General features: G+C 42.0%; 1 protein-coding gene across 1 annotated transcript in view; it reads left to right on the forward strand.

Annotated features, from left to right (window-relative positions):
- The window catches only part of LOC124621816 (probable E3 ubiquitin-protein ligase HERC1), a 766,600-nt gene that overhangs the window by 618,208 nt on the left and 121,087 nt on the right, over window positions 1–27,305 (forward strand). Inside the window, exons 60-62 of the mRNA XM_047147255.1 lie at window positions 16,883–17,074; window positions 17,159–17,340; window positions 20,152–20,430. Coding sequence (XP_047003211.1) covers window positions 16,883–17,074; window positions 17,159–17,340; window positions 20,152–20,430 — 653 coding nt within the window. The remainder of the gene's footprint in view (window positions 1–16,882; window positions 17,075–17,158; window positions 17,341–20,151; window positions 20,431–27,305) is intronic.

Consider the following 27,305-nt stretch of genomic DNA (forward strand, 5'->3'; position numbering starts at 1 on the left):
TGCTTAGACCTCAAAAGACAATAGACGCCTGTGAGTTTCCCCTTCTCATGCTGAATCTGCACCCTTTGTGGCACATGGTCCTGGATGACAGAGTTCATTTCACAATTCCTGTAGGCTAACTCTTGTAGCCGTATACTTAAATGAGAGCACAATGCTTGTTAACTCACACACCTCCATTTCATAACATTTTGGAGTGCCATATGTAATGCCAAATAAAACTATACATTTATCAAAATTGACAGTCTATAGAAATGCAGCAGAAATATCAGCATCTCTGCGCTTACTTTCACAGAACCTTTTTTCACAATGAAGTCTCCAGCAGCGCTCCACAGATTCAGAGCCAAGTACCCTGCCAAAATTCTTTATGGCTCTGCATTCCATTGCCATTGTTTTGCGGGAACGAATCTGTTCAAATTTGATTCGTATGTAGATATCAGAAAACAAACACTTTCCAAAACCACCCAGGATCTGCAATGATAGCTTCCCCAGTGGAATCGATATAAACAGGTCTAAACTACACAGTAAACAATTGATTTACAACATTTACAAGGTGCTCGTGAATTCTTCAATGATTCAGCCATGTTATTCAAGTCCCACCAGAGACATGCATCTTGTGACAGATTCCCAATCAACTTCATAGGCAAATTATTATTTTCTTTTAATTTAAATAACTCCCTTATAATCAAAACTAACAACAAATATGAACAAATCTCCCCATTGTTTAATTCCGTACAGTGAATCTGCGTACATAAATCATTACTCCATTTAGCAATAAATTATTCCCCCAAAATTTTCTCACATAAGCATACATCTGACTTCCTAGGTAAGCATTATTAATTTTCATTTTTCAAATTTCTTCGACCTCCATGTACCCAAATTGGCGTGACCATAACTTGTAACTTGGAAATTACAACTAACATAAAAGCATCCAAAAACTTAAGTCTAACACATACATACACATAAATAAATCCCTTATATACCCCCAAAAAACTAATTATATGTATACTGTGCACTGATTTTTGACTTGATACCATTCATCAAATAATTGAGTTCTCAGACCACTTTGCACCGAAATGTGCATGTAAACTATCTCTTTATAATTGCACAGACCTTATGCCAAAGAAAACACTTATGCGACAAACAACAAACAAGCTACAATAAATCATGAAATAAAACATTGCAAATTACCCCTCCAAACTGTCACACACATTGTTCTCTTCATTCCAACCATGTGTAATTATGATGTGAGCAATCTGGTTGCCCCCCGTCAAAAGATTCTTAAATTTTACTTTCTTTTTTTACCCTCAATTTCATAATCCAAGCACCTTCCCATGCAGTGAAACGAAGTTTTATATTTACATAAGAAATCTGTTCCCAACACCACATCTTTTACAAGTCCATTCACTACAAAGCATCCTATACGAAAATGATTCTCCTCACACTTGAATTCCAAGAGCACTTCTTACCTTATCGGCTTACTTAAGCTGCCAACTGCTGTTTTAATTTTTACACTGTTTACAGGTAGTAATACTAATTTCATATTTTTCATCCTATGTACAAAACCTTCTGACACTGCCAGCACATTACTTCCAGAGTCGAGCAGTGCGTCTACTTTCTCATCATTTTCTTTAATTTCAATGATAGGTTGAACATAAATCATTTCTTTCTGTTTTAAACACTGTTTCCTCATTAAATCATTCTCTATGTCTCATCCCTTCTCTTCCATCTCTAGAGTACACATACCTTCTTTGTTTCACCCCTCAATTTTGTATTCGTCCCAAAATAATTCATTAAATTCTTCTTTCACCCCACTTTCATTTTTTCTCCATTCTAGACCTCTCGCTACCTTAAACTTCTCTTGAGTCCACAAATGAGGCAATAACGATCATGAAGTTCTACCGTACCATCGCCAATCAGTTACAGTAAAATCACATTCCTCCTTAAGATGCCATTCTGTCCAAATAGCACTTTCTCTATTAGAATCAAACTCACTGTATTCTCCTTTAAAATTATCGACATTAGTAGCTACAATGTCATTATTATGAAATAAAGCATTACTTTTTACTTCCACGTCATTACAAACACCTTCACAAACAGTACTTTCAACAGCCGCTAATACATCATACAACTCATTACATAAAACCTTATTTACCTCCGTCCGCAAATCACCAGTATAAGAACTGTTCATAGTTTCACCATCCTCCGCCGTTACATCACATAAATTATAGCTACAGCATTGTGCAGTTTCAGAATCAACAGTACCATTAAAGTCTGCTGATTTTTGCTTTAAACCCGAGCATTTTACCTTTCTGATCGCATATCAAACTCAGACCCACATTCATTCTCAAACAAACATTCAAGATCCACAGATCCATACAGACTTTTGGGTTCACCTCCATTTGTAGAAAGATACGCACATATTCCTTCCTCTTATGTATCAATACCAGCAGCTTCAACTTTTGTAATCTCAGCACATAAAACATCATTACTACCTTCCTTCAAAAATAATTCACCAATATCCACCCCCCCTGCGGGTCCGGGGATTAGAATAGGCCCGCGGTATTCCTGCCTGTCGTAAGAGGCGACTAAAAGGAGTCCATCCCCCTCACGGGGGTAGTTCGCGCCTGCGTCCGGAGACGGACGGTTCCACGACCTATCATCGTGGTCCTTTTGGTTTTTTCACTTCTCGTTTCTTCCTTCCTTTTGTTGGTTCCTTTCTTTGCTCTTCTCCACCTCACTGTCTTCCTTACTCTTTCCCTTGCCTTCTCCTTGCCTTCTCATTGCCTTTTTCTCCTTGCCTTCTCATTGCCTTTTTCTCCTTGCCTTCTCATTGCCTTTTTCTCCTTGCCTTCTCATTGCCTTCTTCTCCTTGCCTTCTTATTGCCTTCTTCCCCTTGCTTTCTCATTGCCTTCTTCTCCTTGCCTTCTCTGGTCTCCGCCTCGGCGTTTGAGACAGTCTGTCCTCTTTCTCCCTCTCTCTCTTCTTTTTCCTCTTCTTCCTTCCTCCCTGTGCGTGCCTGAAGGCCGACCCACGCGTTCGCACGCGTAGCCGGTGACGGGGTAACGCGTAAGTCCCCGCCCTGGGTAGACATGTAAGGCACGCGCGTACCCCCTGGTAAAGGCCAGGCCCGGGGAGGGGTGATTGCCTGAGCTGATACCTTCTGACCATGCCGATTGGTCCCTCCGTTTGTTTCTCGGGAGGTGTGACCTGAGGTGTAAACATTCACCTAAGGCGGGAGTGCCCTCTGAGAGGGTCCCCACAAGGAAGGAGCGCGCCATCGGAGACGCTGGCAATCATGGGGGATTCCTCCGCAATGGATTCTACTCCATCTCTTTCGACTTCGACCCAAAAACGGAAACGTGACCAGCCAGCAGTGACAAAAGTACTACCGCCTGCCCCACAGTTCCTCGTAGTTTCTCGAACTGAGGACGGAAAGGATTTTTCCTCTGTCAACCCTTTCGTTATTCAGAAGGGCGTAGATGCCATAGCCGGATCTGTCAAATCCTGTACCAGGTTGCGTAACGGCACCTTATTACTAGAAACTGAGAATGCCTTTCAGGCACAAAAACTGCTTCGGGCCACCCTCCTGTACACGTTCCCTGTCCGGGTGGAGGCCCACCGAACTTTGAATTCGTCTCGTGGTGTGGTCTATACTGGCTCCCTCGACGGATTGACTGACGAGGAGCTTCAATCATTCCTCGCTGAGCAGGGCGTGACGGCTGTCCATAGGGTCATGAAAAAGGTCAACAATGACCTTGTACCGACCCGGACAATTTTCTTGACCTTCGATAGTGTTAAGCTGCCATCGCGCATCAAGGCGGGCTACGAGGTTATTTCTGTTCGCCCCTATATCCCGACACCTACATGCTGCTACCAGTGTCAGCGTTTCAATCACACTCGACAGTCTTGTTCCAATGCGGCTAAATGTGTCACCTGTGGCAGGGATGCCCATGAGGGTGACTGTCCACCTCCGTCTCCTCGTTGTGTGAACTGTCAGGGTGACCATGCAGCATCCTCCCGCGACTGTCCTGTCTATAAGGAAGAACGCTGTATCCAGGAAATTCGGGTCAAAGAGAAAGTGTCCACCTCGGCTGCTCGCAAGCTATTGGCTAGTAGGAAGCCCACGCTGCTCCCAGCGGGGAAATACAGTACTGTCCTCACCTCTCCTCGGACTACCCGGGAGGTAGCAACCCAGACATGCGATCTGACCTTCAGCACCACGGTCGTCCGTTCGGCCAGTGCTAAGATCGCGCGGTCGACGTCTCCTCTTCCTCCCATCACCCCACAGACACGAGCACCTTCTTCAGCTTCTGCTAAGACGAAGACACCGAAGTCAGATGCACGGGCCTTCAAGAAGGAACCATCCCGTGCAGACTTCCTCCGTACCTCGACCTCACAACCTTCGACCGGTACTTCCACTACACGTCCTTCCAAAAAGGCGCATAGGAAGCACAGTTCTCCTTCCCCGCCACGGCGCATTTCTTCTCTTGCGCCACCCAGCGGCTGCCGCCCCAGGCCGTCATCCGTTTCGCCTGGCCGCACCGCTGGTCGCCGTACATCTGGCCGTTCACTGGCGGAGGAAGCTCCCCCTCCCGGCCATCCTCCCGAGATGGCCGATGACCCTATAGACCCAATGGACGATGACTGTCCGCCTACTGATAGCGGCGGCAGTGCTCGCTCGAAGCCAGGCCCTAAGCGGCCTTCGAGGTGACCACTTCTCTCATCTTTCTTTTCTTACGATGGCACTTATTCACTGGAATATTCGCAGCATTCGCTCCAACCGAGAGGACTTGAAGTTGCTGCTCCGCTTGCACCGTCCGCTTGTCGTAGCCCTCCAGGAAACGAAGCTACGCCCATGCGATCAAATTGCCTTGGCACACTACACCTCTGTGCGTTTTGACCTACCCCCTGTGGTAGGTATCCCAGCTCATGGAGGGGTTATGTTGCTGGTCCGGGATGATATTTACTACGATCCCATCACGTTGCACACCGGCCTGCAGGCAGTTGCCATCCGCATTACTCTCCCCACTTTTACGTTTTCCTTTTGTACCGTTTACACTCCATCGTCATCTGCCGTTACCAGGGCAGACGTGATGCAACTTATTGCTCAGCTACCTGCACCATTTTTGTTAACTGGAGACTTCAATGCCCACCATCCCCTTTGGGGCTCTCCAGCATCCTGCCCGAGGGGCTCCTTGTTAGCAGACCTTTTCAACCAGCTGGATCTTGTCTGCCTCAATACTGGCGCCCCTACTTTTCTTTCGGACACATCTCACACCTATTCCCATTTAGACCTCTCTATATGTACTCCCCAACTTGCACGCTGGTTTGAGTGGTATGCACTTTCTGATACATATTCGAGCGACCACTTCCCGTGTGTTATCCATCTCCTGCAGCATACCCCCTCTCCGTGCTTCTCTAATTGGACCATCTCCAAGGCAGACTGGGGGCTCTTCTCTTCCAGGGCGACCTTTCAGGATCAAACCTTTACAAGCTGCGATCGTCAGGTCGCACACCTCACGGAAGTCATTCTCGCTGCTGCTGAATATTCCATCCCTCACCCTCCTTCTTCTCCACGTCGCGTACCGGTCCCCTGGTGGACCGCAGCAAGTAGAGACGCTTTACGTGCTCGTCGACGTGCTTTACGCACTTTTAAACGCCACCCTACAGTGGCGAATTGTATCAATTATAAACGATTACGTGCTCAGTGTCGTCGTATTATCAAAGAAAGCAAGAAAGCCAGCTGGGCTGCTTTCACAAGCACCTTCAACAGTTTTACTCCTTCTTCTGTTGTCTGGGGTAGCCTGCGCCGGCTATCTGGCACTAAGGTCCACTCACCAGTTTCTGGCTTGCAGGTCGCGAATGACGTCCTTGTGGCCCCTGAGGCTGTCTCCAATGCCTTCGGCCGCTTTTTCGCAGAGGTTTCGAGCTCCGCTCATTACCACCCTGCCTTCCTCCCCCGCAAACAGGCAGAGGAGGCTAGGCCACTTAACTTCCGCTCCTCGAATTGTGAAAGTTATAATGCCCCATTCACCATGCGGGAACTCGAAAACGCACTTGGCCGATCACGGTCCTCTGCTCCAGGGCCAGATTCTATTCATATTCAGATGCTGAAGAACCTTTCTCCTGCGGGTAAAGGTTTTCTTCTTCGTACATACAATCGCATCTGGATTGAGGGACATGTTCCCGCATGCTGGCGCGAGTCTATTGTTGTCCCGATTCCTAAGCCGGGGAAGGACAAGCACTTGCCTTCCAGTTATCGACCTATCTCGCTTACCAGCTGTGTCTGTAAAGTGATGGAGCGAATGGTTAACTCTCGATTGGTTTGGCTGCTCGAGTCTCGACGCCTACTTACCAATGTACAATGTGGATTTCGTAGGCGCCGCTCTGCTGTTGACCATCTGGTTACCTTGTCGACCTTCATTATGAATAACTTCTTGCGGAAGCGCCCGACCGCGGCTGTGTTCTTTGATTTGGAGAAGGCTTTCGACACCTGTTGGAAGGCGGGCATCCTCCGCACCATGCATACATGGGGCCTTTGCGGTCGCCTCCCTCTTTTTATTCGTTCCTTTTTAATGGATCGACAGTTCAGGGTACGTGTGGGTTCTGTCCTGTCCGACACCTTTCGCCAGGAGAATGGGGTGCCACAGGGCTCAGTTTTGAGCGTCGCTCTCTTCGCCATCGCGATCAATCCAATAATGGATTGCCTCCCAGCTGATGTATCAGGCTCCCTTTTCGTGGACGATTTTACCATCTATTGCAGCGCGCAGTGTACACGTGTCCTGGAGCGCTGTCTTCAGCGTTCTCTTGACCGTCTTTACTCCTGGAGTGTCGCCAATGGCTTCCGTTTTTCTGCCGAGAAGACGGTCTGTATTAACTTCTGGCGATACACAGAGTTTCTCCCACCGTCCTTAAGACTCGGTCCCGTTGCTCTCCCAATCGTGGAGACAACCAAATTTTTAGGCCTTACATTTGACAGGAAACTTAGCTGGTCTCCACATGTGTCATATTTGGCCGCCCGTTGTACCCGTTCTTTAAATGTCCTCCGTGTTCTCAGTGGTCTGTCGTGGGGAGCGGATCGAACCGTCCTACTTCGTCTATATCGGTCGATCGTCCGCTCCAAGCTGGATTATGGGAGCTTCGTATACTCCTCTGCACGGCCATCCATCTTACGCCGCCTCAACTCCATACAACATCGGGGTTTACGACTTGCGATCGGAGCATTTTATACCAGTCCCGTAGAGAGTCTTCATGCTGACGCTGGCGAATTGCCACTCACCTACCGGCGCGATATACTGCTTTGTCGGTATGCCTGTCGGCTACTGTCAATGCCCGACCATCCGTCTTATCGTTCCTTTTTTGACGACTCTCTTGACCGTCAATACGGGTTGTATGTCTCTGCCCTGCTACCCCCTGGCGTTCGCTTTCGTCGCCTCCTTCAACACCTTACTTTTTCCCTCCCTGCAACCTTTCGAGTGGGCGAGAGCCGCACGCCACCTTGGCTCCAGGCTCAGGTCCGCGTTCACCTTGACCTCAGCTCGCTCCCAAAAGAGGTCACTCCCGGTTCGGTCTACCACTCCCGTTTTTTGGAACTTCGTTCGAAGTTCATCGACATGACTTTCATTTATACAGATGGCTCTAAGACCAATGACGGGGTCGGGTGTTCCTTTATTGTCGAGGCACAAAGTTTCAAATACCGGCTCCATGGCCATTGTTCGGTCTTCACAGCTGAGCTCTTTGCCCTCTACCAGGCTGTTCTTTACATCTGCCGCCACCGACATTCTGCTTATGTCATCTGCTCAGATTCCCTGAGCGCCATCCAGAGCCTCAGTGATCCGTACCCGGTTCACCCTTTCGTACACCGGATCCAACGCTCTCTTCAGCAGCTGGTGGACGTCGGTTCTCCAGTTAGCTTTATGTGGGTTCCTGGCCATGTCGGTATCCCTGGGAACGAAGCTGCAGATGCCGCGGCCAAGGCTGCGGTCCTCCAGCCTCGGACAGCTTCTTGTTGTGTCCCTTCGTCCGATTTTAGCAGGGTGATTTGTCGGCGCATCTTATCTCTGTGGCATGCCGATTGGGCTGCACTTACCGACAACAAGCTTCGGGCCTTAAAACCTCTTCCCGTGGCTTGGACGTCCTCCTCACGCCCTTCTCGGCGGGAGGAGGTCGTTTTAGCCCGGTTAAGAATTGGACACTGCCGGTTCAGCCATCGCCATCTGCTGACGGCTGCGCCGGCGCCGTTCTGCCCTAGAGTAGTCAGGGCGCTAATGACCATTGAAGTTGTGCGCCCTAAAACCACAAAAAAAAAAAAAAAAAAAAAAAAAAAAAAAAAAAAAAAAAAAACCAATATCCACCAATACATACACAAATTCATCAACAGCTGATGAGATTAATGCTATGCCGCCCTTATTAACCTCCTTAACAACTTTCATCATCACAATATCACCTGAAACATCATCACTTTCATACTACAATCGTTACCGCTGGTTAGTACCTCATTAGAATTTTCTATACCATCTAACTCCACCAAATTGAGCACCACCTCAACCTCCTTTTGGTACATAGAATCTTTCATTGTATTAACATTCACACACTCTTTTGTCTCACATTCATAAAACAAATCATTTAGCCCTAAATTGTTGTCATCGCCTTTGTTGTTATCTTTTATTATCTCAAGATTACGCCTTTTATGTACGATCTGATTTGAAAATTTACCTACTTGATTCTCATCTCTTACTAATTTCATTTCAAAATACTCATGCCTTTTTGCCAATTTATTAACATCTATCACATTTCCGTTTGCTTGCGACCTATTTATCATCGGTTTATTTTGCCATCTCCGGACCTGAGATGCAGTGACACTTAGTTTCCCGATCTCCAGTTACGCTGGCTCATTTCACCAAGTGCCGGTCCCTCAGATCTAAGTTCTTGGTGTTGGTCCCTGTCACAAAAGTATCCGTTCCCATTACCCCTTTGAAATTTATCATTGGATGTGTTCTTGTTACTGTTTCCTTTATCTTATAACTGTTGTTTGTGTTCTGTTGATAACTTCCCGAATGTCCTTCATAGGAGTTACTCGGACTGTAGCTATGATTTCCACACTTGTTTGCTTACATCGCAGTTTAAATTTCAATGCTCTTTCTAATTTTTCTACAATGTCCAAAAATTCATCTATTGAGTTGCTAGGACTGTGCACTAGAGCCCACTGCAAATTTTCCAGTAACTTCCTTTTCAACGTCTTAACTTCAGTAAGCACTCCCAATGGACTTTTCACATGCCTTAATCTCGCAAGTTCGCGTTTACAAAATTCTTGCATCGACCCATTCCCGTATTTAAATGTTGGCCCATTCAGAAACTCATTTTGGTGTTGCGTTTGCATCGCTTCACTCTAGATCTTGTTCAGGAAACTGGTTTCAAATATTTCGTAGGTAGTGAACATATCACTGTGTATATTTCCCCATGATTGTGGCTCACCTGCGGCTCACCTCCCATTATAAAACCATCCCTGCATGCTGCTAGAAAATGTACTGGGTGAAATTTCCCGTCCTTGTGCAAAACATTTGACCGATCCCAAGTTCATCCACGGAACACTGATCACAGTAGCGATTTGATGTGCAGCTAAAGAATTCAGTTCACTTTTTATTTCATTTATTTGCTTTTTAACTGCACTAGTTTTAATTTTAATGCCAGATTCTACTTGTTCCTTTATTTTATCTACTTCTTTCTCACCTTCTAAGTTGCTAATAGCCTCTGTCGTCTCGGCCATTAGAGCATCTTGCCTACTCATCCCATTTCTCGTTGCCTCCCACATCTGCCTGCAACTTTTCCACCTTGTCACTGAAACTTTTCTCCACCTGATCTACCTTAGAGTCAGGTATCCCAACTTCATCAGAAATTTTTCCCATTTCATCCCAAATGGTTTTTAATTTTCCGTCTATCAATTCCTAGATTCCATTAGCCATTTTACCTACTTCATCTTTCAAACTGAAGCCATTTCGGATTGAACCGAATCAATTTTTAAATTTACATCAGCCATATCGGTTTTAACACAGTCAATTTTTAAGTTTACGCCACCCATATCTGTTCTAAAAGAGTCAAGTTTGGATCCCAATCCTCTTATTGATTGCATTAATTGCGACATCATGTGTCTCCCAAATTCATCTCCCTTGCCTGATTTCAGACTCTTTGCCCTACTAAATCCACCGCCGATCGTGCTCTCCCGCTCCAACTTTGTGCTAAGTGGCTCGCTAATATTTTCGGAACCACACAAACTGACCGACTGCTTAATATTAGCAACGTTTATTATTGGCGATTGAACTACAGAGTCATACATATTCTCACAATCAGTGCAGGGACTTGGCTTTGTCGTGCTGGATCCTTCTGCTTTGGTATTGCTGCCGATGTTGCAGTTGAAGCTGACGCTGAAGATCTCGTACCCTCTGCTGTGGTGCTGCAACTGCCACTGCGTGCTGAATTTCCGCTGAAGATGCCACTGCTGGCTGGAAGCATGTGCCGCCTCTCCTTCCTTCCAGAAAGCAGGTGTTGACAGATGTGAAAATTAGCGAACTGTCAGTTTAATAAGTCACAGCTGCAAAATACTAACGCGAATTCTTTACAGATGAATGGAAAAACTTGTAGAAGCTGACCTCGGGGAAGATCAGTTTGGATTCCGTAGAAATGTTGGAACACGCGAGGCAATACTGACCCTACGACTTATCTTAGAAGAAAGATTAAGGAAAGGCAAACCTACGTTTCTAGCATTTGTAGACTTAGAGAAAGCTTTTGACTATGTTGACTGGAATACTCTCTTTTAAATTCTGAAGGTGGCAGGGGTAAAATACAGGGAGCGAAAGGCTATTTGCAATTTGTACAGAAAGCAGATGGCAGTTATAATAGTCGAGGGACATGAAAGGGAAGCAGTGGTTGGGAAGGGAGTGAGACAGGGTTGTAGCCTCTCCCCGATGCTATTCAATCTGTATATTGAGCAAGCAATAAAGGAAACAAAAGAAAAGTTCGGAGTAGGTATTAAAATCCATGGAGAAGAAATAAAAACTTTGAGGGTCACCGATGACATTGTAATTCTGTGCAAAGGACTTGGAAGAGCAGTTGAATGGAATGGACAGTGTCTTGAAAGGAGGATATAAGATGAACATCAACAAAAGCAAAACGAGGATAATGGAATGTAGTCGAATTAAATCGGGTGATGCTGAGGGAATTAGATTAGGAATTGAGACACTTAAAGTAGTAAAGGAGTTTTGCTATTTGGGGAGCAAAATAACTGATGATGGTTGAAGTAGAGAGGATATAAAATGTAGACTGGCAATGGCAAGGATAGCGTTTCTGAAGAAGAGAAATTTGTTAACATCGAGTATTGATTTAAGGGTCAGGAAGTCGTTTCTGAAAGTATTTGTATGGAGTTTAGCCATGTATGGAAGTGAAACATGGACGATAAATAGTTTAGACAAGAAGAGAATAGAAGCTTTTGAAATGTGGTGCTACAGAAGAATGCTGAAGATTAGATGGGTATCACATAACTAATGAGGAGCTATTGAATATAATTGGGGAGAAGAGGAGTTTGTGGCGCAACTTGACTAGAAGAAGAGATCGGTTGGTAGGACATGTTCTGAGGCATCAAGGGATCACCAATTTGGTACAGGAGGGCAGCGTGGAGGGTAAAAATTGTAGAGGGAGACCAAGAGATGAATACACTAAGCAGATTCAGAAGGATGTAGGCTGCAGTAGGTACTGGGAGATGAAGAAGCTTGCACAGGATAGAGTAGCATGGAGAGCTGCATCAAACCAGTCTCAGGACTGAAGACCACAACAACAACAACAACATTCTGTGACCTACGTCCAAATCTGTGGCAGTTTAGGCAGTTTGGGTGGGGGCTCTGAGCTACGAATTTTGCAACAGTTGTGTGCACCGAGTTTTATCAGTGGTTAGAAATGATAAAAAAGTAACAGACTTCAAGAAGAATAATAGAATGTCGTTAACTGTGAGAATTACAATTGTGATTTCACAGCTATTAAAGGAACCTTATATTCAGTCCTGAAGCGATCTCACATTTAACTTTTGTGAGAGGTCCTGCCTATCGAAGTTCAGATAATACTTTTGGACACACTTTGCAGAATTCAAATCCAATTCTAAACTTTCCAGAGTTCATATTCCGCAACTAACGCTTTCCAAGTTCCTATCCCGGACGAGCCCCAAATTGTAAGTTAACATCCCATAGATGTTCAGGCTCACATGCGGTTACTCTTCATCAAAATGTCTTGGCTCAAACTCGTCCAGGATTCAACCACATGTGTTGCATTACATGCCCTAAATTAGACTGTTGTGACCCTTTAGTTAAATTGTTTGGCTGATGGCAAATTTGTGAAATGCATAGTTAATATAACATATAATATCCGTAATAATAATATCGGGGACTAAATTAATGACCCATAAATGAGTAGGTCACACAGTTCTGATTTGGTTAGAATAATGTTTATTTACCAAGAAAACTAATAGCAAAAGTGGTCATATTTAGAATTACTATTACACTCAAGCGCATATCCATTTGACTCAGTTCGAGCATTCACAGTCTCATGATGAAACAAGTCCAATACTCCACCTTGATATTTACATGAAAAGTTAGAGTTCACACCAGACGCACGTGTGCTCACTGCTCAGAGACTAAGTCTCATGATACCACACAACGAGAAATTTTCTAAGTCACTTCACTTCCTAGCTGCTTTAAGACCAACTGTCCGCTTTTGCGTCTCAATCCAAAGTGCACCCTTTGGTGTCTGCAGCCAAATTGTCCGCTTTTGCGTCTGCCCCAGCCTCTCCCTCTGCCCGTCCCTGGCCGTGTTGCCCGTGCAACGAATATCCTCGCTCAACTGACTAGGGCAGTTCCCTTTCCTCAAGCCATCCATCTGATCGGTTACAGCTTATTCTACATTTTAACATACTTAAATAATCAAAGCTTGACCACATTCATGTTTTAAATAAAGAAACAATAATATCCATTACATAATAAACGTTAAATTCCTCTACACAAAACCAATACAGTTTCCTTCTTAACTTTGAATGTCATGGGCAGAAGCTTTGCACCAATGTACTTTCTGATAAATAAGTAAATACATAAGTAAGTATTATGCAGTAAACTTTACAATAAATATTCTATTACCTAATTATTCAATAAGGTGTCATGCTGTCATCTTTCAGTGTGTTTTGTGTGGAGGATATGATGATCTGATGCGTAACCAAAAATACTGATAGTTTAAATTTACTATATCTTTTAAACAAATAAAGTTACAGAGTTGATATTTACAACGTTTGTCATCTTAATGAGGCACTTCTATATGAAATGTCAATCGTTAAGATTGACCAAAGCGTTATTTAACACTACTACATCTAATTGGCCACAAGCGGTTTCTGTTTGGTTTCCCTATGACGTAGGTTCTCGTCTGCCTCAGTTGCACACTACAGTGCTTAGGCCTCAGTAGACAATAGAGGCCTGTTAGTTTCCCCATCTCGTGGTGAATCTGCACCCTTCTTGGCACACAGTCCTGGACGACAGGGTTCGTTTCACAATTCCTGTAGGCTGACTCTTTCAACCATATACCTAAATGAGAGCACAATGCTTTTTAACTCACACATTGATGGGAGACTTAGCAGGTACTCTGAAAAACTCCTCTCTTTACCTGCTGATGAACTGCCGCAGGTCCTATGACATCCTGTTGTCATTGTGAACATGACTTCCCCACAGATGAATGTGGAAGATGGAAAAAAAATCTTTATCCCAAAACAATTACATGCATAACACTTAGCATGAAGAATGTGCAGGCGTTTTTCTTCTTCTACTTATGCAAGCTCTGTTTAATCATTGAAATTGTAAATTTGTTAACAATACATCAATCAAGGCAAATTATCTAAATATTATTCTACTGATTAATTTGGAATGTCATTTTGTATTGACTTTTTATGTTCTTTCATTAGCACAATCCAATTCTACATATTTCACACCAGTTCTATCAATATATATTTCGTTAAATGCCAATTTTTCCATGAAATGTCTACATCTGTATACATGAGAGGAAAGATAATGTGTACGCTTACATCATGCCACAGCCTTATTACGTGTATGTGTTTGAATTACAGCATTGTGGCTAAATTTGCAAATTTGTTACAGTTAATTCATATTGTATTGTTTGAAGAATCACAGAGAGATCTTGGTCAGCTGTAACTGCCAACAGTAGCTTTCATTTGGTGTAGTGTATCTCTCAGTAGCTCTACAGATTAACAGTAATAAAATTTTTATTGATTAGTGTAATGGTTTATTTAGTTTATTTGCTGTAACTATGACAGTTTTCATCATACGACCTATTGTGAAATTTCACTAAGCTCATAGCTTTAACGAATCAATAGTAACTTGATTATCACCGGATACAATGGCTAACCTTTTATAAGCTGCAACCATCAAGAGTTCAATTTGTAGACCACGCTTACAGTAATTTGCTTGTTCCGCCCAGATGTCAAACTATGACACCATCCACCTTTTAAACCTTGGTGTCCTATGCTGGCTGCCCATTCACTATGCTCTTCCTCTAGTACAAAGTACATCTCAGTCTGTGCTATGACGGACAGCTCAACTGCCACTTTACATCTTATTCTGTCTGTCATGTCATATCGTATCACAGAGCATTGATATCTTTTTATTGAATGATTTTCTAAATGAATAGTATGTCCCTACAAAGGCTTGTAAAAATGAGAATCTTTGTTTCATATTTAGATAGGTTACCATTCAGGTTTGGCTGAGCTGTAGTGCTTGTGGGTGGTCTGTGTCTTGGTCTCTACTGTTAGCACACATTTCACCTTGCCAAACAGCAATCCAGATTGTTATTGTGTCCATTCTGTCTTGTCTTTTTATCTACATTCATCAGAGAGAACAGCTGGAACACTTTAGATTTTAAGTGCGTGACAGTCACTTCTATTTGTTTGTTCACATAAAGCACACTGATAAGCAGGTGGCTATATTCCCATTGTAACTGTTCTCTTTCTTATAGCTATAAATATTTTGTCTTCTGAATTAACCAAATCTCAGCCTTTGCTATAATGCCAGTTAAAGAAGATACATGAAAATTAATCTTATGTTGAAAAAAGTTCAGTGACTTAACATTCACATAATACACAAACATTTGTATATCACGTAAACGTTTTTCTTGCATAAAGTAAGTATCATAAGTGAGTTGTTTGTAATTTAAGACAATAGGAAAACTTGTATAGTTGTGATTTTCCATTGAACATCTGTCATTAAATAATGTATCTGGACTAATAATATTATTGTAGTGGACAAATGTGGAAACTGCTGTAGAATAGTTTGAAACTGTTGATAGTGTGAAGACTGTCTGTGTTTTGTTGCTTGCTGTGAAGCACCAGCTTGGATGAATATGTGGCTAGCCTTTGACTGTGTAGTAGTTGTAGTTATTGCTCAATGGCTATGTGTAAGGAGCATCTAATCTTAAAATACAAATCTGATCTGGCAGTAATACAATTATATTTGGGACAGCTAAGAGCTGCAGTTGGCAGCAGTTAAGAACTGCTTAGACAGTTAGACTCTGATGAAACCAGTGAATTCAGGCTCTGGAAACTCGGTGGTAGTATGTAGACAACCCAAAATGTTCATGAAAAAGTAGGAAGTTAAAGGTAGTATTATTCAGAGAGTTGAAGATGGACCAAAATTGTTCTTCTTCTAGGGTGAAACTATGGGAAGGGAATGTCTGAACTGGTACTGAACTGCCTGTGTAGTGAACATCAGGCAACCTGTATTTTTAATCCAACAGCGGGGCTCAGTGACAACATAATATTTAGGCTTTCAAGGAAAAGATCATGATAAAGAAGAGCATGTGGTGATTATTGGTTATGCCAGGTGCAATCTGGACCACAAAGTCAACTGCACAATTCAGGATGATGTCATCAGGTACATTGTTGAGATTGCTCCTCAGCATGAAGACTATGTCATATTTTGAGTGATATGACAAGCCCTGAATGAAACAATGAGTAAAGTCCAAACTGTTGTAGTCATTAGCAGAGCACTGCAATCGAATGTGTCTAATGTATGCATCACTTCTCACAGTATACATCTGAACGTTTCCAGTAAAATGTTACATACATGAATCATTTCCAGAATCAGTTGGTAAAACTGTAGCTCAGTCTGTCAAATCCCCGTGATTTCCAATATTTTCCTAAGGCATTTTTGTTTCTGAAAGGCAGAGCATCAAATAATCAATGGAGTAACAGTAGAATTTTAATGCAGTCAGCTGCAAATGCTGGTTCTCTAAATTTTCTAATAATGTTTTGTGAAGTGTCTCCATAATATGTGTGTGTTGACTGAACATGTTGGTAACAACAAATCTAGCAGCATGCCTCTGAATTGCTTCAATGTCTTCCTTTAATCTGACCTTATGGAGATACCAAACACTCAATTAACACTTAAGAATGGGTCACTCTAATGTTCTGTATATGGTCTCCTTTATAGATGAGCTTCTCTTTCCTAGAAATTTCCTATTATAATGAAGTTGACCATCCTCTCTGCCTACTACCAACTTTATACACACATCCCATTTCATATCATTTTGCAACATTACACATAGATATTTAACTAATGTGACTGTGTCAGTCAGCATACCACTAATTCTGTATCTGAACATTACATGATTGTTTTTCCTATTTATCAGCATTAACTTAATTTTTTCAGTGTTTAGAGCAAGCTCCCATCCATCATATCAAATAAAAATTCTAACACATCCTGTATTCTCATAAATAGTGAAGTTTTGTTTTATTTCTGCCTTTCATTTTATCTGGCTCTCTCTTGAGTGTAATAATCTGTCTTTCAGGTCGCAGTACACTTCAACCTGTAGCAGTTGAGTCATTCTCCTCAGCCCAGCAAATAATTTGCGGACAGAACTGTACTTTTGTCATTCAAGCAAATGGTACTGTACTTGCTTGTGGTGAAGGTAGCTATGGTCGCCTGGGTCAAGGGAATTCTGATAATTTACATTCCCTCAGCATCATATCGTCACTTCAGGGTATGACTACAATTTTAAAGTTATAGGATTTTCATGTGTGTATATTTGGCTGTAAGCTATTGTCATGTAACTGAAACATTTCAGGATTTGTGATTGTGGCACTAGCAACGTCTTGTGGATCTGATGGACACAGCCTTGCACTAGCTGAGAGTGGTGAAGTATTCTCATGGGGTGATGGTGACTATGGAAAACTTGGTCATGGAAATAGTGACAGGCAAAGGCGTCCAAGGCAAATTGAAGCACTTCAAAATGAAGAAGTAGTACAGGTGATAATATTTCATTATCAATGCTTGAAGCACATATAAAATAAACCAAGTAAATGTAACATTTCCAGTAATGCAGCACATTGGTGTAAACAGTTTTGATGAAGTTGTAGATATTATTTGGGTGTCATTTTTGTGTGTTACTTCAATTAATAGAAATTTTCTTCACTTGAATCTTCATCTGTCTTTTTCAAGGCAGATATACTGTATATTTGAGTTCATTATAGTGAGGTAGTAAATAAGAGACGATTCAGAGATATTAAAGTCTGTGGAGGTATCATTACACAATTGTTATAGCAATTTTTCCAAGAAGGGATACTGAAAAATATATTTCAGAAAAAGAAGAGGGACAAGTAATGGTATTAAAACAAGGAAACATTATTAGTTTTGAAAGTGAAAGAAAGTTTTATATTTACGAAGATCATTGAAAAACTAATTTTCAAAGTAGAACAGCCAGAAGCCAAAACTAAAACAAAATATAAATGGATGAAAACATGATTTTGAGAAGTATGTTGTGTTCGAAAAGGAGTTAACAATAGATTCTGGTCCCAACAAAAAATGTAATTTAACTCTTACAATATTGAGGAAAGTTGCCACTCGCCATTTCGTGGAGATGCTGAGTCTCAGATAGGCTTAACAAAAAGACTTTCACAAATAAAGCTTTCGGCCAGTAAGGCCTTAATCAAAAACAGATGACATATACATCCAGACACTCATGCAAATGCAACTCACACACACATGACTGTAGTCTCAGGCAACTGAGGCCACACTGTGAGCAGCAGCACCAGTGCATGATAGGAATGGCAACTGGCTGGGTTAAGAAGAAGGCTGGGGTGGGGAAGTGGGATGATAGCAGGGTAGGGGTGGCAGACAGTGAAGTGCTGCAGATTAAACGGAGCGAAGGGCTGGCAAGGGATTTTATTTATTTTTTGGGTTGGAGGGGGGTTAGTGGTAAATCCATCCTGGGTTTTCCATTGTTTCATTTAACACTTAGCAAGATTATAGTGTTAGGCAGTTTAATGGGAAACTTTGCTAATTGTACATAAAACTGTGAACCATATTTTTACTGCATGATGACAACAAGACAGAGAAGTTTAGTCAGTCTAAGTGACACCAGTGCTTTTTTGTAACTGCAAAAACTGAATGCTCATGCTCATCAGCAATGAATGAGTCAAAAGTGATAGGGGGAGTATGAAAGTGCTTGTATTCTTAACAATAAGTACTAAGATTTTAAATTGTTTACCATAAGGTTTCTAAAACTGATTGTATGTTAAATGTGAAAACAATTTAAAATTTACATTCCTCACACAAAGGTAAGTATTGTGTTTACTTATAGGTGGCACTTGTCAGACACATTAAACCATTGACAAAGAATGTCTTTTAGGTTGGGAGGGACAAAGTGAGTTAGCTTGAGTGTAATTACAGTTAAGACAAATTTTAACTGTTAAGTTGTCAAGACACAAAAATCTGTAAGATTTGTGCATTTAAAAATTATCTCACTACACTGCAAATTTTTTTTTATTTTTTTTTTTTTATTTTTTTTTATTTTTTATTTTTTTTTTTTTTTTTTTTTTTTTGCCTATTTGTTGAGCTTAATTGGTCTTGTTGGTCAAATGGCTTCAAGACTATAAAACTGGTAATTTAACTACTTTATTCTACCCATATGTAAGAAACAGAAATTGTTAAAAGTTCTGAAAGAAAATAATTTGATATTGAAGTATAGCAATTAGTAATTGATAAATACAGTGAAGTTGGTTCAGCTGTAGTAGTTTTCAGTCTGTGTGGAGACTTATTAGAGGAACTTTTAATTGCTTAATTCTGTTGGAACCTCTACAGAAAATTAAAATGTCATAAGAAAGTAAAATTTGCAACTAATGAGTTTCCTGAGCATGTCTTTAGATTTATATAATATTCCTATAGGCTGTAATAAAAGTGCACACATTCACTAACAGTTTTAAAAATACCATTGTACAACTGATTAAGTTGAACTAATAATTAGGGACCAAACGTAAATTTATGTCAGCCAGCATCTTGTATTCTCATTTCAACTTGGAGTGAGAAATATTTGGAGATACAGTGTATCTAACTAAAGCTACCAATATCACACAGTTTCATGTGGCTGCAGCTCTTTGTACATTGATTTCAGTGATATTTATTTTAATGACAGACACAATAGATTAAAGAAACTTACACATTTTTACTTAAATTGTTTGGAAATTGCCACTCTTACTTTTAATCATCCTCATCATCATCATTATCAAATACTGTCCATAATGGAGTGCTTCAGGAGTCTGGAAACAGTGTCCATATTCATACGATGACAGATGTGTCATAAGTTAGAAAATGAACATCAAAATGTCAAAACCCAAATTTTGTCTTACAGTGCAGAAATAGCAATAAAATGCAGGCAGCAAAATGAAATATTTTGCTTGGGACCTAAGCTTAAGTCATAAAACAATAGACAAGAAATTAGGAAAATATGTCTCTTCTCTTTACCTGAAGCTTTGAGCGACATTTCCTTCATTTTAGTCTTGAACACTTCCTCATTTGTTCTTCGTGTCATAAAACTAAAATATTAAATACATGTATATCTATAAAATTAATAGACCAATAACTGAGCATGCTATTTGTTGTATTTCTTGTGCTGGTTTTTTGACAGTTGTTTGTGACTTAATTAATTCATTTGCTTGATCATAATCGCTTTTGCACTTGTATCAAAAGTAAGAAACTCAATCATTTTGTGTGACATTTCCGTTTATAATTGCTGTATTTGCTTTTCTAAACATTGTTCTTATTTTTTTTATTCTGCTGTAGGTTGCCTGTGGTTTTAAACATAGCGCTGTTGTGACAGCAGATGGTAAATTATTTACCTTTGGTAATGGAGACTATGGCCGTTTGGGCTTGGGAAACACAGCAAATAAAAAACTTCCTGAACGTGTGCCCATACCTGATGGACAACTAGTGGGGCAGGTTGCTTGTGGCCTTAACCACACAGTATGTGTATCAAAGGATGGAAACACAGTGTGGTCATTTGGGGATGGGGATTATGGTAAACTAGGACTTGGTAGTACTGCCACAAAATCCACACCACAGGTTTGTAAATGTTTGTATCCAAGGAATAGTCCTTAAATTAATAGTAAGAAAATTATTCTTAGTTTGTATTAAGAGTAAGAATGGATTAATATAATGTGGTAGCAATGTGAATACTATTCCCTTTACACCTAATATGAAAAACAGAAGTTACTTAACCACAGTATAATGGAAATTGAATGTTACATCATCGTTATACTCTGACTGAAATTACTTTGTGATTGAGGGATGGCAGTGATGGGGAGCAGAGATGCTGGCTCAAACACAACATGCCACGTGTTCATGTAACTGATTAAAAAAATAAAAAAAATAAAAAAAACGTACTTATTGACTGTTGCCAGTGTCTTTGTAAGCACTAATGGATGCACAACAGTTATATCTGAATCAGTTTGAATATCTCCTAAGTAGTCACTAGATAAGCTGTCAGAATATGTTGAAATAATAAATTATTCTTTGTTATTTTCCATGACACATCCATTTTCCCACGCTTTTGTGATTACTTCCTTCAGGTGTCTGACAACATTGTGGTAATCTGAGAACAAAGTCTCATTTGTAGCATCCTGTGTCAGTCTTTCCACTTCTGCCAGCACATATTTTTTGCTGTTCCTTTCCACATAACACTTATGTTGAGCCCATATGAATTCAATGGAACTGAAATTACACTGATATGATGGCAATCTGAGGGCAATAAGGTCATATTTTTTGCTATCTATGACTCATAGAGGTAAACGTGGTTTGTTCTGAGCCACGGTGTCCAGTAATTCACCCTTTCTATGGCTGTGCGGTATGGGAATGTTTTTTGTTGTAGCCAGTTGACAATAGTCTTCTGGATGTTACAATAGGTCCCTTGTTGAGAACAGTTATTACTGATGATTTGCTCATGTTTTTGATGGCCCTTTCATGTCAATAATAGCTACAGAACAGTTCATAGATTTCAGTTCGGTATGCTGTTAGCTGATTGTATTCCAGAACATTGATCAAGAACTAAAATGAAGGAATAATGATGCAATAAATTCTCAGCTTTTTTGTAGAAATAAAATAACAAAATAGCTTATTCCATTAATTACAGTATTATACAAACTGTAATGAGGATATTACTACAAGAATATAATTTTCTTAGAGAAAAGTAACAGTAATCTTAAAAAAAAAGTTGAATGTGTATCTGAACTCACATTATTTCAATTAACTGACAAGTGCTATGCTTTTATGGCGATGTGTCATACAGACAATTTTGTTTCAATTTCATTTAATTTAATCTTGATATAGTACACTGTAACAGTAATGCAAACTTAGATTGTGGGTGTGACTGGTGTAAAAAATTGCATAAGCAACAGGAACATCAAACGTGAATTCAGCATAGCGCATGGGGAAAACCTTTGACCCTGCAGGTAGGTCCACATTATCTGGCAAGGCATGTGCCCACTGAACAGGCAACACAGAAAAAACACAAAGAGTAATTTTAATCTGAGTATAGTGAATGCTTTATCTTGGAAATCAATTCATGTTTATGCAGGAAAGACAAATATTTAGAGAAAAACTGGAAAGGGGAAATTTTTCTGGATGTAGAGTGATAGACAGGGTTCTGCAACAAAAGAGAGTGAGAGAGTGCCAAGCAAGTAACATTCGGGCGAGAGAGTTTGGGTGATTGGAAGGAGGGGTGGGGGGGGGGGGGGGGGGGGGGGGGGGGGGGGGGAGGGGGGGGATTATGAACTAAATAAATTTAGATAAACTAAAAATTCATTAAAGAAATTGTTATAAAGAGAATGCATATGGGGTTAGATTGTCTGTATGTTGGTATTTATATACAGACTGTTCAAATAATGTTTTGGTTTCTTTTAATGAGACAGATTTCCTTGCCATTACTTACCTTCAGGAGATGAAATACACTCCTGGAAATGGAAAAAAGAACACATTGACACCGGTGTGTCAGACCCACCATACTTGCTCCGGACACTGCGTGAGGGCTGTACAAGCAATGATCACACGCACGGCACAGCGGACACACCAGGAACCGCGGTGTTGGCCGTCGAATGGCGCTAGCTGCGCAGCATTTGTGCACCGCCGCCGTCAGTGTCAGCCAGTTTGCCGTGGCATACGGAGCTCCATCGCAGCCTTTAACACTGGTAGCATGCCGCGACAGCGTGGACGTGAACCGTATGTGCAGTTGACGGACTTTGAGCGAGGGCGTATAGTGGGCATGCGGGAGGCCGGGTGGACGTACCGCCGAATTGCTCAACACGTGGGGCGTGAGGTCTCCAAAGTACATCGATGTTGTCGCCAGTGGTCGGCGGAAGGTGCACGTGCCCGTCGACCTGGGACCGGACCGCAGCGACGCACGGATGCACGCCAAGACCGTAGGATCCTACGCAGTGCCGTAGGGGACCGCACCGCCACTTCCCAGCAAATTAGGGACACTGTTGCTCCTGGGGTATCGGCGAGGACCATTCGCAACCGTCTCCATGAAGCTGGGCTACGGTCCCACACACCGTTAGGCCGTCTTCCGCTCACGCCCCAACATCGTGCAGCCCGCCTCCAGTGGTGTCGCGACAGGCGTGAATGGAGGGACGAATGGAGACGTGTCGTCTTCAGCGATGAGAGTCGCCTCTGCCTTGGTGCCAATGATGGTCGTATGCGTGTTTGGCGCCGCGCAGGTGAGCGCCACAATCAGGACTGCATACGACCGAGGCACACAGGGGCAGCATCCGGCATCATGGTGTGGGGAGCGATCTCCTACACTGGCCGTACACCACTGGTGATCGTCGAGGGGACACTGAATAGTGCACGGTACATCCAAACCGTCATCGAACCCATCGTTCTACCATTCCTAGACCGGCAAGGGAACTTGCTGTTCCAACAGGACAATGCACGTCCGCATGTATCCCGTGCCACCCAACGTGCTCTAGAAGGTGTAAGTCAACTACCCTGGCCAGCAAGAACTCCGGATCTGTCCCCCATTGAGCATGTTTGGGACTGGATGAAGCGTCGTCTCACGCGGTCTGCACGTCCAGCACGAACGCTGGTCCAACTGAGGCGCCAGGTGGAAATGGCATGGCAAGCCATTCCACAGGACTACATCCAGCATCTCTACGATCGTCTCCATGGGAGAATAGCAGCCTGCATTGCTGCGAAAGGTGGATATACACTGTACTAGTGCCGACATTGTGCATGCTCTGTTGCCTGTGTCTATGTGCCTGTGGTTCTGTCAGTGTGATCATGTGATGTATCTGACCCCAGGAATGTGTCAATAAAGTTTCCCCTTCCTGGGACAATGAATTCACGGTGTTCTTATTTCAATTTCCAGGAGTGTATGTAGTACTGCTGATAGCACTCGTGAAAGTTAAACACTACTAATTTATACTTTGTACAAGTGTAGCAATATGATAGTGGAATGTCCACTATGTAACCAGAAAACTTTTAATAATGTCTGATGATCCTTAAAAATTTTATTGTTTTTGCCTTTAAAGATGAATAAAGTATAGTTGTGAAAGTAACTGGTTTCACTAATATCAGTAATTTGACTCCACTGATCATACTGAGTAAGGCTATAGAAAAGAGTTGCATCAGAAACACTAAAGGCATAAAAATTATATTGGCCTAAGAATATATTAGTGTACTCCGTAGGAACTGTGAATATTATTTCTCGGTTTTTGCCTGTTACCTGGGCAGTAGCTGAACTGGTGAGACTGTTGATATTTAGTTCATCTTATGTAATTAAGTTTCTACTTCCCAATGGTTAGTTCTCCATGCCTTATAAAATGTTAGGAGTTCTGTTTATGAACTGAATGATAGTAAACCTTAAATCAGGTGGCCAGACCCATCTTCCTAAAATTAACCATCAGTAGCCTCACTGGTAGTGTTTTACTTAGTTCATTTGTTTGTTTGACAATATATAATAAATTATGAGTCAGTTTTCCTGGCTAGTACTTTTCTTCAGCAGGCGAAATGTATAGTACCATTGATAGACACACACAAAAGTTAGACCGAGCGAGGTGGCGCAGTGGTTAGACACTGGACTCGCATTCGGGAGGACGACGGTTCAATCCCGCGTCCGGCCATCCTGATTTAGGTTTTCCGTGATTTCCCTGAATCACTCTAGGCAAATGCCGGGATGGTTCCTCTGAAAGGGCACGGCCGACTTACTTCCCCATCCTTCCCTAATCTGATGAGACCTATGACCTCGCTGTCTGGTCTCCTTCCCCAAACAACCCAACCCATAAAAGTTACACACTACCCAGCAGAACAAAGGCCGCAAGAAAACTGGGTGAGCCATGGAGTGGCATCCCCTTGCTCTCCAAAAGTATCTAGGATTAAAACTGGACATTTCCCCTCACCTTCAGACAACACTGTTCCAATGTCAAACAGAAAACCAGCACTTAGAATAATATGTTGGGAAAGTTAATGAGGCACAAACTAGGGGGTTACATCACAAGCTCTTAGAACCACTGCTTTTAGCTTGTGCTTTCTGCAGCAAAGTTTCCACTGTTTGGTATAAATCATCTTGTGCCAAAACTGTGGACAATGCTCTGAACGAAGCTTGCGGACTGACTACTGGTCCTTAAAAACTATCCTTGTCAAGAAGATATACTGTCTTGCTGGTATCACGCCTCCAAATATTCATCAAGAAGCTGCCATCGAACATGAACGACTGGAAGCTGAACATGTTGAAGCTCACTGCAGTTTGGCCACGAACTGTCTCAACCTGGGCTAAAATTGAGAAAAAGTCTCCTTTGAACAGCAGACTATCTGAAACTCCCTCTATATGAGGCAAATCCATACAGTGAGCTAGAATGGAACCACAAGAAAATCTTACGATTAGCCACTATGAAGAGTATGGGGTTTGGAGATTACTTAACTGCTTAAGAATTAGTGTCAACAGGATGACATCCTCCCTTAAACTGTGGGGCTTCACATTGGGGGATAGCAAATGTGAGTGTGGGGATGAACAAAATGTGGAACACCTGTGCCAGTGCCCTCTTTGTACATTTACTTGTTCAACACAGGGCATTGTGTTTGCAAAAAATAGTACATTAAGTTCAAAATGGCTCTGAGTACTATGGGACTTAACTTCTGAGGTCATCAGTCCCCCAGAACTTAGAACTACTTAAACCTAACTAACCTAAGGACATCACACACCTCCATGCCTGAGGCAGGATTCGAACCTGCGACCGTAGCGGTTGCGCGGTTCCAGACTGTAGCGCCTAGAACTGCTCCGCCACTCCAGCCGGCTAGTACACTAAGTGTGGCTCAATTTTGGATAAATGTCATCTGATTTCAGATTTGTTCAATGATATTTCTGAAATTTCTGAATGTTCTTTTTTTTTGTAAATATGTATATACTGTGTGCAACTGTGTTTACTGTAAAAATAGGCTTCTGACATGGCAACATAAAATCATGGAAGGAAATGCTGGTTGCAGGATGAAAGAGATGGAGTCAGAGTGATGCGCCCTTCCTTTCTAACCTTCCCCACCATATTCCTCTCTCCCGTCCTATTAGTCCTAAACGGTGGGTAGTGTGTCCCTTTCATATATCTCTGTCAGCTCCACTGCAGATTTCACCTTCTGAAGGTGATTAGTGGCTATAAATTGTCTCCCATAATGTATCAGCACATAGCACAGAAAAGTGGGGAATCAGCTGTCTCAGTTCTCATTCTACCTTCCTCACTAAAAATTTCGGAATGTGAACATATTTGCATTCTTTTAACACAGAACGTTGTAAATAATTTTACCCTTTTGCTCTTTGTAGTGAAGCTTTCATACTCACCTGCTCCCTCGAACTGTCACTATTTATATATGTCTCTCTCCCACTGTCTCCTTTTTCTCCAATTGACACTTTCTCCTGCATATCTCTTCCACAGTCCCTTTCTCTTGTTATTTCATACTACTGCCTGCTTCTCTGCCACTTTTAGCATCTCTTTGTCTCACTGCCATCGTCTTCGTCCCATTCTTTTTCTCTCCCATTGCCACTGTCTCTTTCTTTCTTGCTTACAGTCTGCTGTTTTTGTCATCAACCACCATTGTGTCCTCTCCACATACGTCCTTGGGGATGGGTTGGTCAGGTTTTTTACCCTTCGATCGGGAAACTTTTACATGTGGGCATAGAACAAGGGGGAAGGGGGAAAGTGGGCAAATATGTCCATGTTAAAGTTCCCTCTCATGCCTATGTTTGGTCTCCATTCATATTTCTCTTTTCATTTCTGTTATCTCCTCTATTTTTCTCCCACTGCAACTGTCTCCATCCTTCTCTCTCCCTGTTTTACTGCCACTGTCTCTCACAAACCATCATTACCTCGTATCTAGGCTTCCACTAATCTCTCTTTCCCTTCCACTTCCCCCCCCCCCCCCCCCCCCCCCCCCCCCCCATCACTTGTCTCCTTTCTTTATCTTCCACTGCCACTCTCCCATCATTTTAATCTTTTAAAGAGAAATTTATTTACCTTCTCTATGCTTCAACAGTAGCTTTTTTTTCTCCTGGTTCCCTTCTTATTCCTGTTACAACAGGGTTCGCTGCTTATATAAAATGAATTCTGTAGGTCAGTAAAGTTTTGACAGTTTATTTGTACACTTCAATGCATTTACATACTTTGATAAATATAAACAAAAAGTGGGTCTGCATAATATAATGGTAAAACAAAATCGTCTCCCATCCAACAGAAATTTACTTTACACTACTTGTCATAAAAATGGGCAACATTTTTAGGCTACATCTACAGCATATAACATAAATTAAGCTGACAAAACTTACGGTAATGCATAATGTTAATATATAATACTAATACATGTGACCACCTAGATGTTTGAGGAAGGGGACAAATGTATGAGGAGGCCTTTAGCATATTCAAGAAGGAAGTATTACATTGACCCTGAAATTACCCAATGGT

This window comes from Schistocerca americana, chromosome 7 (assembly GCF_021461395.2).
Source record: "Schistocerca americana isolate TAMUIC-IGC-003095 chromosome 7, iqSchAmer2.1, whole genome shotgun sequence".
NCBI classification, from domain to species: Eukaryota; Metazoa; Arthropoda; class Insecta; order Orthoptera; family Acrididae; genus Schistocerca; species Schistocerca americana.